Genomic DNA, 15,260 nt, shown 5'->3' with positions numbered 1-15,260 from the left:
CTGGTGCTGATGTTCTTCAGTGTCTCTGGGTCCTTCTTTTCCCTCAGCTTGAACCACTGTGATTGGGTCAATGTGTTTTGTCTCCATTTAGGGACCTATCAGTGAGCAGAATTTTGAAGCATATGTACATACACTCACAGACATGTACAGCAATCTGGAACGGGACTATTCCCCGGAATGCAAAGCTCTACTGGAAAGTATCAAACAGGCAGTGAAGGGTATCCATGTGTAGGATCACAGCGCTGCCGGGCAACAGAAATTACCAACAGCAGTAAACTCCAGATGGATCTGTTAGAGGTTCGTGTACTGCTAAGGCGTGGAGGTTGCCGCACTGCATTTACAATTGCAACATTGCACTAATTTTATTTTCCCCAGCTGACATAAAAAAGAAAGAAAAACTATGATAGACTTCTCGGATTAAATGCAATGCAGTCAATTATTAGATCTTATTTATTTTCATATGTTTTTCTTTTATTTCCTCGTTGTACTCTTTTTTTTTTGTAAAGTATATGTAAAATAAATGTGACATTTTTATAATTTATTTATTACTAATCAAAGAGTTTTTTATCTTTTAACTGCATTTTGAAGTCTGCCATATTTTTACAAGTGTGTTTATTAATTTATTTTCCACTGAGATTTAAATAGAAATGCTATTCCTAAGACATCTTTCTTGCTGGGTTTTAATGAGGAGACAGGAAAGGGTGAAGGAAATCCTTGTCTGAGGGCTGCACTATGGTTGAGTTTGATTTTTATTGCACACTTCTTCCCCCACCCCTCACTGGTTTTTGTATTGATAAATGAGTTTTCGGTAAGGTGAGCTGCACGGAAGGAATAAGAAGACGAATGGCGCCCACTGGTGGGCAATCCGCACTCCCGAAAGCACAGGATGCTGGAAAACAGCCTGCTCGGAATTTGTTAGCAATAATTAAATATAGCAATCAGCAAAGTATTCGACTTGGCTGGACGGTTTTCGTTAATATGAATTATTTATTTGAAATGTTTTAAAGAAACATAAGCTTTTTTAGTGATGCAGATTTGTCTGTTTTTCAAGTCATATCAGATCGTTGGCAACTCATATCCCAAGATGAAAAATAAGACTTGGTGTGACCAGCCAGGCTTTCCTGCCATATGTTGGTACAATATACAAGTGACAATATTGGTGTAGATTTGTACTTAGCAAATACAAACACATCCAAATGAAAAATTTTGTAGATACCATATCCCCTGAAATAGCATTTATCTTACTGGGTTGACTAGAAAGGAACGGAAAATATAGTAACACATGAAAAAAATTGCTACTCCAATCTGAGTGATTACTTCAAACACAGGGAACATGGGTCTCACTCTCCATGAGAAACAAGACAACATTCAATTTGACAAAAATTTTGCCATAGAACTTCAAATGTTACAAAATACACACACACACAAACACACACACACACTCATACACACACACATACAGGCACACACACACACACACTCATCCACACATCGAATTGAGCCCACAATCTGGAATTTCCGAATGGATCAGAGTTTCATAGTTGCTATAGTAAAGGCAATGTCTGTTTCAGGGATTGTAAAGTAGTTAAGCATTGTTTCAAAAGTTTTTTTATATTTATTTTTTTTAAGGAAAAGGTATAGACAACCAGCTAAACTGCCTTTTTGGTGTGCACACACATGTCATGTGCAGACGTGCCTCTGTGTAAATGTACACATGAACTTGGTGTGGGCTTAATTTTCTGTGCTATAAACAAAAGTGTTTATTTTTTATTAACCTCATGGATATTTAGATGGAACGTGATGGCATTCACAGGCTTGATGTATTCCACTGTTATTACTGTTACCTGCACAAATGAAAAACAATATTCAACAGTAATTCCACTCCCATGAAACTGTGGTCACTGTTATGCATTAAGTGGGGCTTATCTTTGGTTTGGAGTTCATCTGAACTCTTGAATCTTAGTTTAGTGAGGATGAAACGTCTGTTCTTAGGTAGAAACGGTGTTTATTTAAAAATCAGTTTAAAAAATGAGCTACCATCTGTGCTGTCTATTATAAATGGGACAGCAAGCAAAATTTTCTATTACAGTTATGTACTTGCAAACATTTTGCTATACAGTACTTCATAGATGCATACAAATGAGTTCACTTATTACAAAGACAAACATTTAATTTGCTAAATATTTTAACAAGTTTGTTATATATTTTATTTAATTTAAAAGAAATCTCTTACCAACCTACATATTTATTACTATGATTTACTATGACTTCAGGTTAATTTATTTGTGTTTGCATAGTTTGAGCAGGATGTTTTGTGAAGTATGTTTGTATTTATTTGCCTCTGTACTTGATGTGTTTTGAAATGTGCACTGAATTTGTTTTCTTTTCAACTATGTTAATGATCAATACTGTAAATTGGGTCTTTTGTAAACAACAAAAAAGGCAACGATGTATGCATTTTTTTAATTTGAAGTAGTTTGTTTGTATACTGTTTCTCCAAACACTTAATATTTCTTACATCAAAGCAACAAAATCGTGTTCAGTGCTGTACATTTGGTGTATGGTAGGAAATAAAAATTGATAACGAGTTTTGATGTGACCTTTCTCAGGCTCTTATGTGGAGACTAGTACCCCTTTCCCATGGAATCCACCGTTCGGAACAAGCCCTGGTGAGGTCCCCAGAGGGCACTGGAAACTGCCAGTCATTCGGAGACCTCTCTGCTCTGACAGCCAGTCTGCTTGCCTTAAAGTGGACAACACTTTGGGCCAGTTGACGAGCTGACACTGCCTTTGATGTGGCATTCACCTCCAGAACAGGGAATGCTTTGACATAAGGAACACCTTTGCTAACAGCAGCAAATTCACTGGGATCTAATAAGTGATAAAACAGAGGGCCCATCCTTCTGGTTCCAAAATTACTCTGGATACGGAGTATATCTTTAGATTCATGTAAGTTAAAGTTAAAGAAACTCAAATTAAAGAAAAATAATAATAAATTCTTGATAGCACATTTTCTCCTTGGAGGTTTTTTTTCTACCTAACGTCAAACAGTCAACCTAATTTAATTTTTCAGTTTCTGCCTAGATTTATACATCTCTAGAATAGGTTTACACTTACACTCGACTTGGCTCAAAAAATTCTATTTAACCCATGTAATGAAGTTAAATTGACTGAAGGGAAGTCTGGATCCCCAGAGGAAAGTCAGAGTTGTACATGGGAGACCATTTACCAGGGGCCAAAACATAATCATTAATGCACAATATAGGTTTCATGCAGTCACCACACTCACATGTTGAAGATGCAGATAAAACGGGTTGCAAAACGCAAATCTGCTCAGCCAGGCTCTTAGCTTACCCTTAGCCAGGCATGGCCAGGCATGTGGATCTTGCCCTGATTGGGATTTTTTTTTTTTTTTTTTTTTTTTTTTTTTTTTGAGACAGGGTTTCACTCTTGTTGCCCAGGCTGGAGTGCAATGGCGTAATCTTGGCTCACTGCAACCTCCGCCTCCTGGGTTCAAGCGATTCTCCTGCCTCAGGCTTCCAAGTAGTTGGGATGACAGGCACCTGCCACCATGCCTGGCTAATTTTTGTATTTTTAATAGAAACATGGTTTCGCCATGTTGGCCAGGCTGGCCTCTACCCATCTCGGCCTCCCGAAGTGCTGGGATTACGGGCGTGAGCCACCGCGTCTGGCCTGTGATTGGGATTTTATATCAACGAGTGGCGCCTGCAACTCTGTCACCAATGTGTCATTCATTCGTCAAAAAGATGGATGACATCAAAAACGTGTCATCCATTCATCCATTCATCATAAACGTGTTTCCTCGGAACACGTTTATGCTGGGCCGACTTCCTTACTGCCATGGGAGTTCAGCCTCGTGGAAGGCAGCGAAATGGCGACAGGTGTTTTGGTTTGGGTACATGCCGGCTCCTGTGAAAACCATGCGAAGGTTACTTAACAAACCTGGATTTCCTGTGAAGAATACTGCTCCTGATTCAGCAGGGAAAGTTTGAGAAAAGGTGCTGCCGGCAGTGACGACACCATGTGCAAAAGCATGGCAATCAGCAAGGCATCAGCTTCACGTATTTAAAACGTTGAAAAATTGGTGGGAAGTGAGACGGTGAGAGGCCAAATCCCAGTGAGTGAGTGAGGAGGGGGTCACCGTGTAGACTGCCACGCTAAAGAGTTCTCATTTCCACAGACTTCAGTATGTGGAAGACAAATTTAAAATCAGAGAATGGAAACATCAGATTTTCACTGCAGATAATTTATTCCAGTAGTTCAGACGATTAAGTTTTCAGACATCAGGGCAACAGAATAGTATTCAGTGCTGTGTATGTGGGTATGATACAAAGAAAAACTGGTAGCGAGTGTTCCTGTGATCATTTTCAGGCCAGTATATACAGGCTATCAATACCACCCCATGAAAAGTCCTGGGGCCTTCAGACAGGACTAAAATCCTTCTACTGGAGCCATGGAACTGAATAAAAAGAAGAGGGTGAATAATTCTTTGATTTGTACCATTAGAAAAAGTTTTTAGAATTAAATTGTAATGGTATGTAAATATTTTATTAATATTTGTAAAAACTAATGTTTTCCACATCTCTTTTCACACGCTACATTCATTTTATTGTGGTCTGGGAAAAGTGCCCTGCTATTTCCTCTCATTATTCAGCAGATAATTATAAAGTAAGCAGATTTAATTGGCTAATAACTATCCACGCTGTCAGGCACAATCAGTGATGTTTTGTATACTTCGTCTCATAAAATGTATGAAGCAAATATCACTCTGCACAATTAAACAGATGAGGAAACTGGTGTTTAGCAAAGTTAGTAACTTGCTCAAGACCATAAAACTAGGAAACAGTGCAGCTGGGATTCGACCCCAGATGTGTTTGGTTGAAAGCAAGGCAAGCCTCTTTCTCACTGTTTTTACAAAACCAGTTCTGTGGTGGATAGTCCTTCTGTAATCAGGACAATAGCAGAACGCACTGCCTCACACATTTAGAAATTCGTGAGCCTCGTGTAGACTCCTAGACCTAGCTGCTCTAACCAACAGGATCTGTCTCGTCACCCATCAGATGTGGTTTCATCTGGAGGAAGGAAAATAAGAATGAAGTAAGATTAAGATACGTGCCAGGGCTCAGACAGATTCCAAGATTCGTAAATCTTAACACTACATCACGAGTACATCCTTAAATTCCCTCTTGTAAGCTTCATGGCCACACTGCAACAGAATATTATGATGAGCATTATACTGAGAGACAACCAAGGGTTAGAGAGCATGAACTCAAATCACTGTTCGATGCCCCAGAGATAAGTACCAGGGTCAGGATTCAACTCAACTCTGACCAAGAGACCAGCTCCTGTCTCTTCCGCAGGCCGCCATGCCTGTGTTCAGCCTGCTTGCTGTGCTGGCCAGCACCTCACCACTCTCTGTGGACAGAGTCATTAAGCAAGAAACAGTTGAGATACACACCAGGGCCCATTTCAGGAAATCACCATTCCAGGAAAAGTCGCTCAAAGAAGCATCATTTTCACATTTACGCCACACTTTATGATGTGTCTGCCTTGTAAAAGCATATCATAAAAAATGTGACATCTTAATGCGTTTGACAATTGGGATTGAAAATTCTTAATATGGGTTATAATACATAGCCAAAAATAAGAAAAATGCAAATTGTTCATTTTTTATATCATTTTTAGAGCCAAATTATGTAATTATTTTTTTTTGTCATTAGCTGCTTTGTGTATGTTTGACAGTTTTGAATTCGCCCCCAACAAATAAAAAGACATTTGCCCTGACCTTTACCAGCTATGAAATATTTAAAACACAAAAAGAATATAAAGCTTCCTGCTCTTCAGAAACAGCTGCTGTTTACTATTAGTAGAGTTTTCCACTCAGGTGTATATTCTCAAATATAAATGTGGTTATTTTCCTTCTGTTACTGATGGCCTCGTTCAGCTTTAAATGAAATCCAGGGTTAGATTCTTGGGTTAGATACTTGAAAGTGTGAGTGGCACTTCCGGGATATATCATGCTGCTCTGGTTTGGATATTTGACTCCTGACACCTCATGTGGAAATTTAATCCCCAGTGTTGGAAGTGGGGCCTAATGGGAGGAGTTTGGGTCATGAGGATGGATTTGCTGCAAATGGATTAATCCCCTTATGAGGGTGGGAAGTGAGTGAGTTCGCATTCCATTCATTGAGAGAGCTGGTTGCTAAGGAGAGCTGGGTACCTCATGCCACCCTGCTTTCTTCCTCACCATGTGCCCTCTGCACAGACCAGGCCCCCTTCACCTTTCCCATGAGACCCTCACCGAGTGGACACTGGCATAGGGCTGCACGTACAGCCTGCAGAGCTGAGAGCCAAATAAACCTCTTTTCTTTATAAATTATCCAGCCTCCAGTATTCCTTTATAGCAACACAAAATATATTAAGACATACTTTAATAATGCCCTTAAAGGGTCAAACTTTTAGCCACCAGAAATCTTCGTAAATATTGATCCCTGAGACGAGGATACTTGAATTTCAAAAATATGACAGAGAGAACACTCAAGTTCTGTGCCTCATCAAAGACTCAAGGACTAAAAACATCCACACCCACACAGCTGGCTGTGTACCTGGGCCACGGGTCAGTGTTTGCATGGACAAGCCTCTACTAGGGGACTGGCTCCATTAATACCAATTGACTATTCCAGGAAATTCTTGCCCAAAATAAAAAATGGAAAATATCTTCATCATCTGTTCCAAGAACTTCCTAACAATCCAATTACCCGAACCAGATAAAACTAGAACTACTCAATGTACTCTCAGAATAAATACCCCTTCTCAGGACACTCAATCACGTCAAGTGATTGTTTATTCTTTGAGACTTGCTTTGAAACCTTAGCTTTGTGTGTCTTTCTCCTACCGTGTTAAGTTGTGAACTTGCCCGATGCTAATCATGCCCTCGCATTCAACAGCCCTCCTTAAGCCAGACCCTCAAATCACATAAATACCCCTTGCTTGCCAGCCCCCTTTCCTCACATGCTGGTAAGATTCTGTGAAGGTGAACTCAGTTTTATCAATAGATTATTTTGGTTGTATTTTGTGGCAGCCAGCCTTTGACAGACCCAAGTAATGTCTACATAGACCCACGAATGTATCTTCCATTCGTATCCCCAATTTTCTGCTAATTAGGTACCTAAATGGCTCAATTTTGAATCATCAGAAAGCTATAACTGTAAATGTTTTCAACAACTTTCTTGGATATTTCTGTGAACAAGAAAAAGGGGGGAATGTTTTTATCTCTCTCACGTACCCTTTTCATGGCAAGAGATGCATCTAGATCAGCAGGAAAACTGTACGTAATCTACAAAACCAGGAAAGGACGAATGGGGGAAAGGAGAAGAAACAAAAATAAGAAAATTTATCCATCCTGATAACATGAGGCTTTTAAAATCAGTCAGACCTCAATGCAAATTCCTCAAGGGCAGCAGCAGATGCTCACATGCTGGCTTGGGAATGTTCAAATTCCCCACAGGCACTGCAAGTCACCCTGAAGTTTTTATAAAGTTCTGTCTGTGTGTTTTAACATTAATCAGGCATTTAATATTTACCAGAAAATTCCCAAGTGCATTACATCTATTATTTAGTTCTCACAACAATTCTGTACGTTATGAATTATGATAATCAGGAGATGTCTTTTTAAAAAATATATACATATTATTGCATTTTAGGTTTTGGGGTACATATGAAGAATATGCAAGATTGTTGCATAGGTACATACATGGCAGTGTGGTTTGCTGCCTTCCTCCCCATGTTACCCCTCCCCAACTCCCTGCCCCCTACTGCCCTTCCCTAGTTCCCCTCCATAGACCCCAGTGTGTGATGCTCCCCTCCCTGTGTCCATGTGTTCTCATTGTTCAACACCTGCCTATGAGTGAGAACATGTGGTGTTTGATTTTCTGTTCTTGTGTCAGTTTGATGAGAATGATGGTTTCCAGGTTCAGTCCCTACAAAAGACACGGACTCATCATTTTTTACGGCTGCATAGTATTCCATAGTGTATGTGTGCCACATTTTCCCACATGTCCAGTCTATCATGGATGGGCATTTGGGTTGGTTCCAAGTCTTTGCTATTGTCAACAGTGCTTCAGTGAACATTCGTGTGCATGTGTCCTTTTAAGAGAACGATTTATAATCCTTTGGATATATACCCGGTAATGGGATTGCTGGGTCAAATGGAATTTCTATTTCTAGGTTCAGTAGATGTCTTTTAAAGGATTCATAAAGTGGCTCAGTCACGTGTGCACAGCTGTATGCATCCTCTTCTCAGCACTGAGTGGAGCCTCCTTCCCAATACATGGAAGGAGTTCTGCCCTCCGTTCCCCCAATCTCTCCTCTTAGCCACTTGCCTCACTGGCTTCTCTTCCATTGTAGCCTGACTGCACTTCTTAAAACAGGAGCTGTGGGCCAGGCATGGTGGCTCACGACTGTGATCCCAGCACTTAGGGAGGCAGAAGTGGGCAGATAACCTGAGGTCGAATGTTCGAGACCAGCCTGATCAACGTGGTGAAACCTCATCTCTACTAAAAATACAAAAAATCAGTTGTAGTAGCTGGAACTACATGCTTGTAGTCCCAGCTACTCAGGAGGCTGAGGCAGGAGAATGCTTGGAACCTGGGAGGCACGGATTGCAGTGAACTGAGACTGTGCCACTGCACTCCAGCCTGGGTGACAGAGCCACGCTCTGTCCCAAGGAAACAAAACAAAACAAACAAAAAACCCACAGTAGCTGTGGAGCACTGAGTTATGGCTCAAGACCACAAGTTGAAATAAAAGTGTGTTGAATACATTCATTTAAATATAGTCTAGTTTTAAAATGAATTTTCCCTTTTCTTTTTTATTCATTTTCATTGTAAATGCTAAAGAATGCTAGAAAATGCAAAATTACATATGTGGCTCTTATCGAATTTTGATAAAACAGTGCTGTTTGACCACTTTTTTCTGCAAGAAACCAAAAAGGTGTTTAAAAAGAAAAGCCAAGGAAAAACCTAGTTTTCATCTTTTCTATAGCTCAGAAATCACAATGCTTTTTTCCTCTTTGTGAGGGAGAAACACCACAAAACAGAAAATAACTAAAGAGGATGACAATCTTTACATGATCAGACAAAGAAAGTTAAATCGCATTCTAAAATCCACAAGTGTGTCAAATGTGCCTGATTTGACACAACCTGAAAACCTACTCATTTTAGCTTTTTTTCTTTCTTTCTTTTCACAATTACTCATCTATATAACCAAATTCTGGCTCACAAGGTCACCATAATAGTTGGAATAGGATGGGCATGGTGGCTCTTGTCTGTAATGGTAGCACTTTGGGAGGCTGAGGCAGGGGAATCACTTGAGCCCAGGATTTTGAGACCAGCCTGGGTAATGTGGTGAAACCCCATCTCTACTAAAAATGCAAAAATTAGCCGGGAGTTGTGGCACATGCCTGGGGTCTCAGCTACTCAGGAGAACTTAATTATTGTTTTCACAGAAATCCCATTTATCATCCGGTTCTTGAGAATTACAGATGAGCTGTAGGATGGCTTGGGTTGGCTTATGCAATCTCCCATTCAGTGAATGGGGTGCAGGGAGTCTCAGCGGGTGTTTTTTCATATTCTTTGTGCTGTATTGTTTAGGTTGATTATGTTTTCATCGTCTTCTTTTGCTGTATTATATTTCTGATGCCACAAATGAATCAGGCATACAAAACTGATTTATTGAAGTGAAATGGAGAGGTGGCAATTCCAACATAAACATTTGAACTTAAAGAATCATATTCCCTTTCTACTATAAAAACACATGCACACGTGTGTTCACTGCACCCCTGTGTACAATAGCAAAGACCTGGAACCAACCCAATTGCCCATCAGTGATAGACTGAACAAAGAAAATGTGGTAATATACACCATGGAATACTATGCAGCCATCAAAAACGATGGATTTGTGTCCTTTGCAGGGACTTGGATGAATCTGGAAACCATCACTCTCAGCAAACTGACACAAGAACAGAAAATCAAACACCGCATGTTCTCACTCATAATGGGGTGTTGAACAATGAGAACACATGGACACAGGGAGGGGAGCAGCACACACTGGGCAGTTGGGGGGGCTAGGGAAGTGACAGTGGGGGATGGGGAGGGACAGAGTGTGGGGAGGGATAACATGGGGAGAAATGCCAGATATAGTATTCACCTAAACTAAAATAAATGAATAATAATAATTAAAAAAAAAAAGAATCATACTCCCATGAGGCAGATACCAACATTCTCACCAATGATAGATGGGGAAACTGAGGAAAACTCTTAGTCCATTTCAGCTGCTATAACAAACTACCACAGACCGGGTGACTTGTAAATGACAGAAATGTATTTCCCACAGTTCTGAGTCTGGGAAGACCAAGATCAAGGTGAGGCGAGGGCCTGCTTCCTGGTTCATAGATGGCTGTTTTTTTGCTCCATCCTCAGAAAGCAAGAGGAATCAAGCTAACTCTCAGGGGTGTCTTTTATAAGGGCATTAATCCTATTCATGAGGGCTCAACTCTCATGATCTAATCACCTCCCACAGGCCCACTTCTTCATATCATCACCTGGGGGTTATGTTTTCAACACACACATTTTAGCAGCACACAGAATTCTTAAGTTAGGATTATGAAGCTCCTAAGTGGCAGGGCTTGGATTTGAACTCTACATAGTGGGTCTGGAGCCCACATATTCACACACTATAAAATTCTGCCACAAAGTGAGTGAGGGAGACCCTTGCTGTTATTATTCAAAGCCTGTGAGACTTCTTGCTAAATTAATGACTATTTTTGATCCATTATTTATACTTAATGTTAGGTCTAATTTGGAGTACGTGATAAGTGCGAAAAAAGGAAGGCCCTTAATACTGGAATAAAACTGGCTAAACTTGAACGCCCATCCAGAAACTACTTCGTTCACAGACAGCAGCTGACATTGCAATATGTCTCTTGATCTTAATGCTGTGTTGGAGGAAATAGTGGACATTGAAAATTTATCTTTGGAGACTGAAAATACATATATATATATGTATATCAAGAAAGGGAGCACATGCTTAGTGAAGAACTAGAAAGTGAGTTTACTTTTTTTACCTTGAAGCATGCTCTCTAGCAAAGGAAAAGGTGTATGTATAATTCAAGATTTTTTATTATGTATTTACTTCCAGGGTCTCACTCTGTTGACCAAGCAGGTCTCATACTCCTGACCTCAAGAGATCTTTCCTTCCCGGCCTCCCAAATTGCTGGAATAACAGGCATAAAGCACCATGCCTGACCCCAATATTTTTTTGAATCAAGAATGAGATCAAAATATTTTCTCATTACCCTGATACTGCTGCTTAAAACCATTGCTAAGATTTCATTGAACTTTGTCTGTTTTGGATCTCAAACATATTCAGTGTCTTACCTACACTGAACCTGAATTTGAAAGTGAAAATGTCAGTTTTTAATGTTCAGAGCAAGATGGCAGCATGTCCTGAGTAAAGCAAACCATGAATCAAACAGTCCAATCACCTGAAATTCAGTGTCTTACAGGACTTGATTACTCAATTATTTCTTCACTCACTGAGGAAAGAAATCAATGGCTCATTATTAGATTATTTATTTATAAATGACACTAAGACCAAATAGTTTCTAAAATGCTCCCAGAGACAGATACAACTAAGGAGCAAATTAGGACTAGAGCTATAGTTCAGGTTCACACTTAATCTCCCAGTCTTTGAGTATGAGGTGTGTGTCACCTTGTAATAACCAAGTGAAGTCCTTTATTCAGCTGGCGACTAAGAGCTAACACTCAAAATCTCTCAGCCCCTAGGAAGGGGCTTGATTTCCCTTTATACCTTGATTTAGGTAGGGGAGGGGGCAGCCTAGCTAAAGCAGAATTTTGCAGACACAGAACAAGCAAGTGAAGTAGAAGGAAGCTGGTAACCAGGGGCAGGAGGCTCCCAGGATTGTTGGTTGCTAAGGGTATTTCCATATGATCATCAAACCGGGTAGCAGGGGGAGCTTTCCATACAATCAATCACCAAGGTAGGTATTCCCAATAGCAGGTAGACCCGCCCACCGGATGCGGTTACACTGGTTACAGGTGCTGGGAACCCTGTGAACCACTCTTAACGGTTCAAAGCTTTGAGTGGAGTGTGAACCAGTAATGCACCTGAGGGGCCGCGGCAGGGAGGGAGGCTCTAGAGATCGTGTCAGGTTTGCAGCTAAGATCGAGTCATTAGGCTAACCCAGGTTAGGTTATTACAACCATAATACCTTTGAAGAATTAAAATTAGTAAGGAGTGAGAAATGACAGCGTTATTTCTGGGTCCAATTTCAGTTCAAATATCCAAAACTGTCTACCAGAGCCACTGAACAATTACTATCATCTTAATGACTTATAATTATGTTAGAATTACCCAATTTAATATAAATAAAGAATAATACACTTATTTGTATTAGATTTGCTTTATCCAGACAATATTAAAGTCCCAGCAAGAGTAGCTTTAAGAAGATAAAAAAAAAATTCTCTCTCTCTCCGGCAAGAAGTAGGCTGGTAAGCAATCCAATGAGCCTTTAGTCATCTACGTTTCTAATCAATCAACCTGTCATCCTCAAAGTTATCACATCAGCTAAGATGGCTGCTAGAGCTCCAGCCATTTCACCTGCATCCTTCATTATGGGAAGGAAGAAAGACCAAAGAGCAAAAATGGAACCCCCAGAACTCAGCCAGATCACTTTAATCAGCCACCCCAGACACCACCTATCACACTTGTATTTATGTTTCGTTGGCTGGAATTAGTCACATGGACTTACCTAACTCGAGGAAGTCTTTTCTACTGGGTAATAATGTGCATAGCTAATAATTTGTGTTGGGAGTTCCATTCCTCAGTAGGAGGCGAGAATGGGTGTGGAGGTGGGCCTCTCACTTTCTCTACCGGGAGAGGTGAGCCGAGTGCATGTGGAGCGTGAACCCGTGGCTTATTTATCCTGTGCAGAATTGGATGAAAGTTTTTCAAATCATGGTATCCCTTTCACTGCAATTTTAAACTTCATTATTTTCTTAAGTATTACTTTTGTTCTATTATTTTAAAAATTGTAACCAGTCTTTTTTCTTCCTAAAAAATGGACATTTGCCATTGTTGGACACTCATTAAACGGATTAAATATGCCCAACATTTGATATGCACTTACCTATATGATTCAACCAGAAGAGGCTAAAAGGCTCAGTTTTCCTGCACATCCATCCCACTGGGTTCCACTCCCACCCAGCCCAACATCCCCACCGACAGGATGGGCGTGTGTTTTGGGATTTCAGATACACCAAACACTTCACAACTTGCGTATGACTGCGGAGCCGAAACACGAGCTTACAGCAGGTCCAGATCTACACCCCCGGGCCTCTCATCGTTCCTCAGGGCTGCGGAGAGGCACCAGAACAGAGTTGGAATAACTGAATGAAGGAGTCAGTAAAGAAAGGACTTAGCAAGTGACATAAAAAATGTCACCAGATACTCCCTTTTCCTCTTTTCACAAATGTAAAATGGTATATGACCCAGCTCTGCTCAAGGCCGTTGGATGGTAACAGGTAGAACACGGGGTTAACTTTTAAAGAGTAGAGCTCTGTAGTATTTATCTCACTTACATACTCTATGTCAACTGCGACCACTGTTAATCTTCAGCGCACACTGGTTTTCCGTTTTAGAAATGCTCGAGGTGCCCTGAAAAATCACCCAATACCTCACGTGACATCATCACGAGTTCCGTATTTTCTTTCCATTGCCAGCATTCTTAATACCGTATAATCTCTCAGGGAAAACAAAAACAAAAACAAAAACAAAAACAAAAACAACACTGAATTTGTCTAGACCCCAATTCCTTCCCTTATAAAATGCAGAACTCCATAAAGTTCTAGAAAATGCGGAGAACTCAATTATGAGGCAGAGTATGGTGAAAAGGAGAGGGCTTGAGCCCCAGCCCTCCACCGGCCAACGGCGCGCGCGGAAAATTATTTGCCCTCTCGCTGGGTGGGGCCCGGAGTGACCGCGCCCGCCGCGTCCCCAGCCCCAAGGCTCGTGGCGCGCACAGCGCAGGGCCGCCCCGTCGCCACCCGGCCAGCGGCGCCCCCCGCTGAGACGCGCTGCAGCCCCCCCCACGGCCCGGGAACCTTTTCCTGGCACCGCACTCAGCCCCAGCCTCTTCCGCCCGCCCCTCGGTCTGAGTCAGACTCGGCCCAGGCCGAAGCCCGTGCCCCCCTCTCTTCCCCTCCGCGCGCAGGCAGGCGCGCCCCCCACGCCCCACCGTCCCGTCCGGCCTGCGCCGCTGCTTCCCGGCAGGCCCGAGCTAAGTCGAAGCCTCCGTTTGTACCATAAAGTGGAGATAATCCAGGATCGTGTCAAACATGAGACGAGTTCAGGCTTGAAATGTGACACGTGCTTGCCTGGCACATTGAGGGGCGCGTCCCCCTCGCCCTCCAACCTATTTGCAGTCATCGCGGTAAACGTCTTCCCCGATAGACCCTGTGAATATCTACATGCGTGGCCAGGAAAGGAAGTCAGGGAGGATGGAGACCTGGGAGCTCAAGTACATCATCAGGGATGAGCGGAGCGAAGCGGAGAGGAGGCCCTGAGGCCTGGGCGGGTCCTGAAGTCCCCCGCGGAGGCGGCTCCGGGAAGCGGCGGGAGGGTCCGCTCAGCCCTGCCTGGGGTCTGGGGTCTCGGCGCCCTGGATTCCTCTAACAGTGGTGTGCGCGCACCCTGCCTGGGGTGCACACCGCTGATGCGCCCAATGATGCACGGCCCCGTCAGGCTGCCGTGGTGTCGCCAGGGTGGCAGGGCCTGGGGGTTGCACCCGCTCCCCGCAGACCGCCCTTCACTACCCCAGCTCCCTCTCCCTGACCCACAAGGCCTGGACGCCGGACCTCCAGGGTTCCCAGAGCTCCCGGGTGGGACTGAGTCCCTAGCATGGCCTTCTGCCCGTCCGCATCCCCATTCCCACACCACTTTTCCCCAGGAGCACCTTCTAATCTCACATTGGCAAGAATCTTGGTCTCAGAAACTTCCGGAGGGTCAGGGCTGAGACAGGGGCGCAGCCCCGGGGCAGCGGAGGGACGTGGCCTAACACTGGGAGCCTCTGCCTCCCGGTAACCACGTGAGTCCGAGGTCTTAGTTTGGGGATTTCAGAAGGGTCAGGAGCCAACAGGGAGCCTCAGAAAATCCTACAGCGC

At 42.5% G+C, this 15,260-nt stretch overlaps 1 protein-coding gene across 3 annotated transcripts in view; it reads left to right on the top strand.

Annotated features, from left to right (window-relative positions):
- ST18 (ST18 C2H2C-type zinc finger transcription factor) overlaps positions 1–2,599 on the top strand; it is a 136,012-nt gene extending 133,413 nt beyond the window's left edge. For all 3 annotated transcript variants that reach the window (XM_074386651.1, XM_039464696.2, XM_010351599.3), the window contains one exon: positions 92–2,599. In XM_074386651.1, the coding sequence (XP_074242752.1) occupies positions 92–232 (141 nt within the window). In that variant the 3' untranslated portion in view covers positions 233–2,599. The remainder of the gene's footprint in view (positions 1–91) is intronic.
- Positions 2,600–15,260: the final 12,661 nt, after the last annotated feature.

Source organism: Saimiri boliviensis, chromosome 15 (genome assembly GCF_048565385.1).
Source record: "Saimiri boliviensis isolate mSaiBol1 chromosome 15, mSaiBol1.pri, whole genome shotgun sequence".
Taxonomy (NCBI): Eukaryota; Metazoa; Chordata; class Mammalia; order Primates; family Cebidae; genus Saimiri; species Saimiri boliviensis.
Note: the sequence above shows the minus strand (reverse complement) of the source record. Positions and strands in the feature narration are given on the sequence as shown.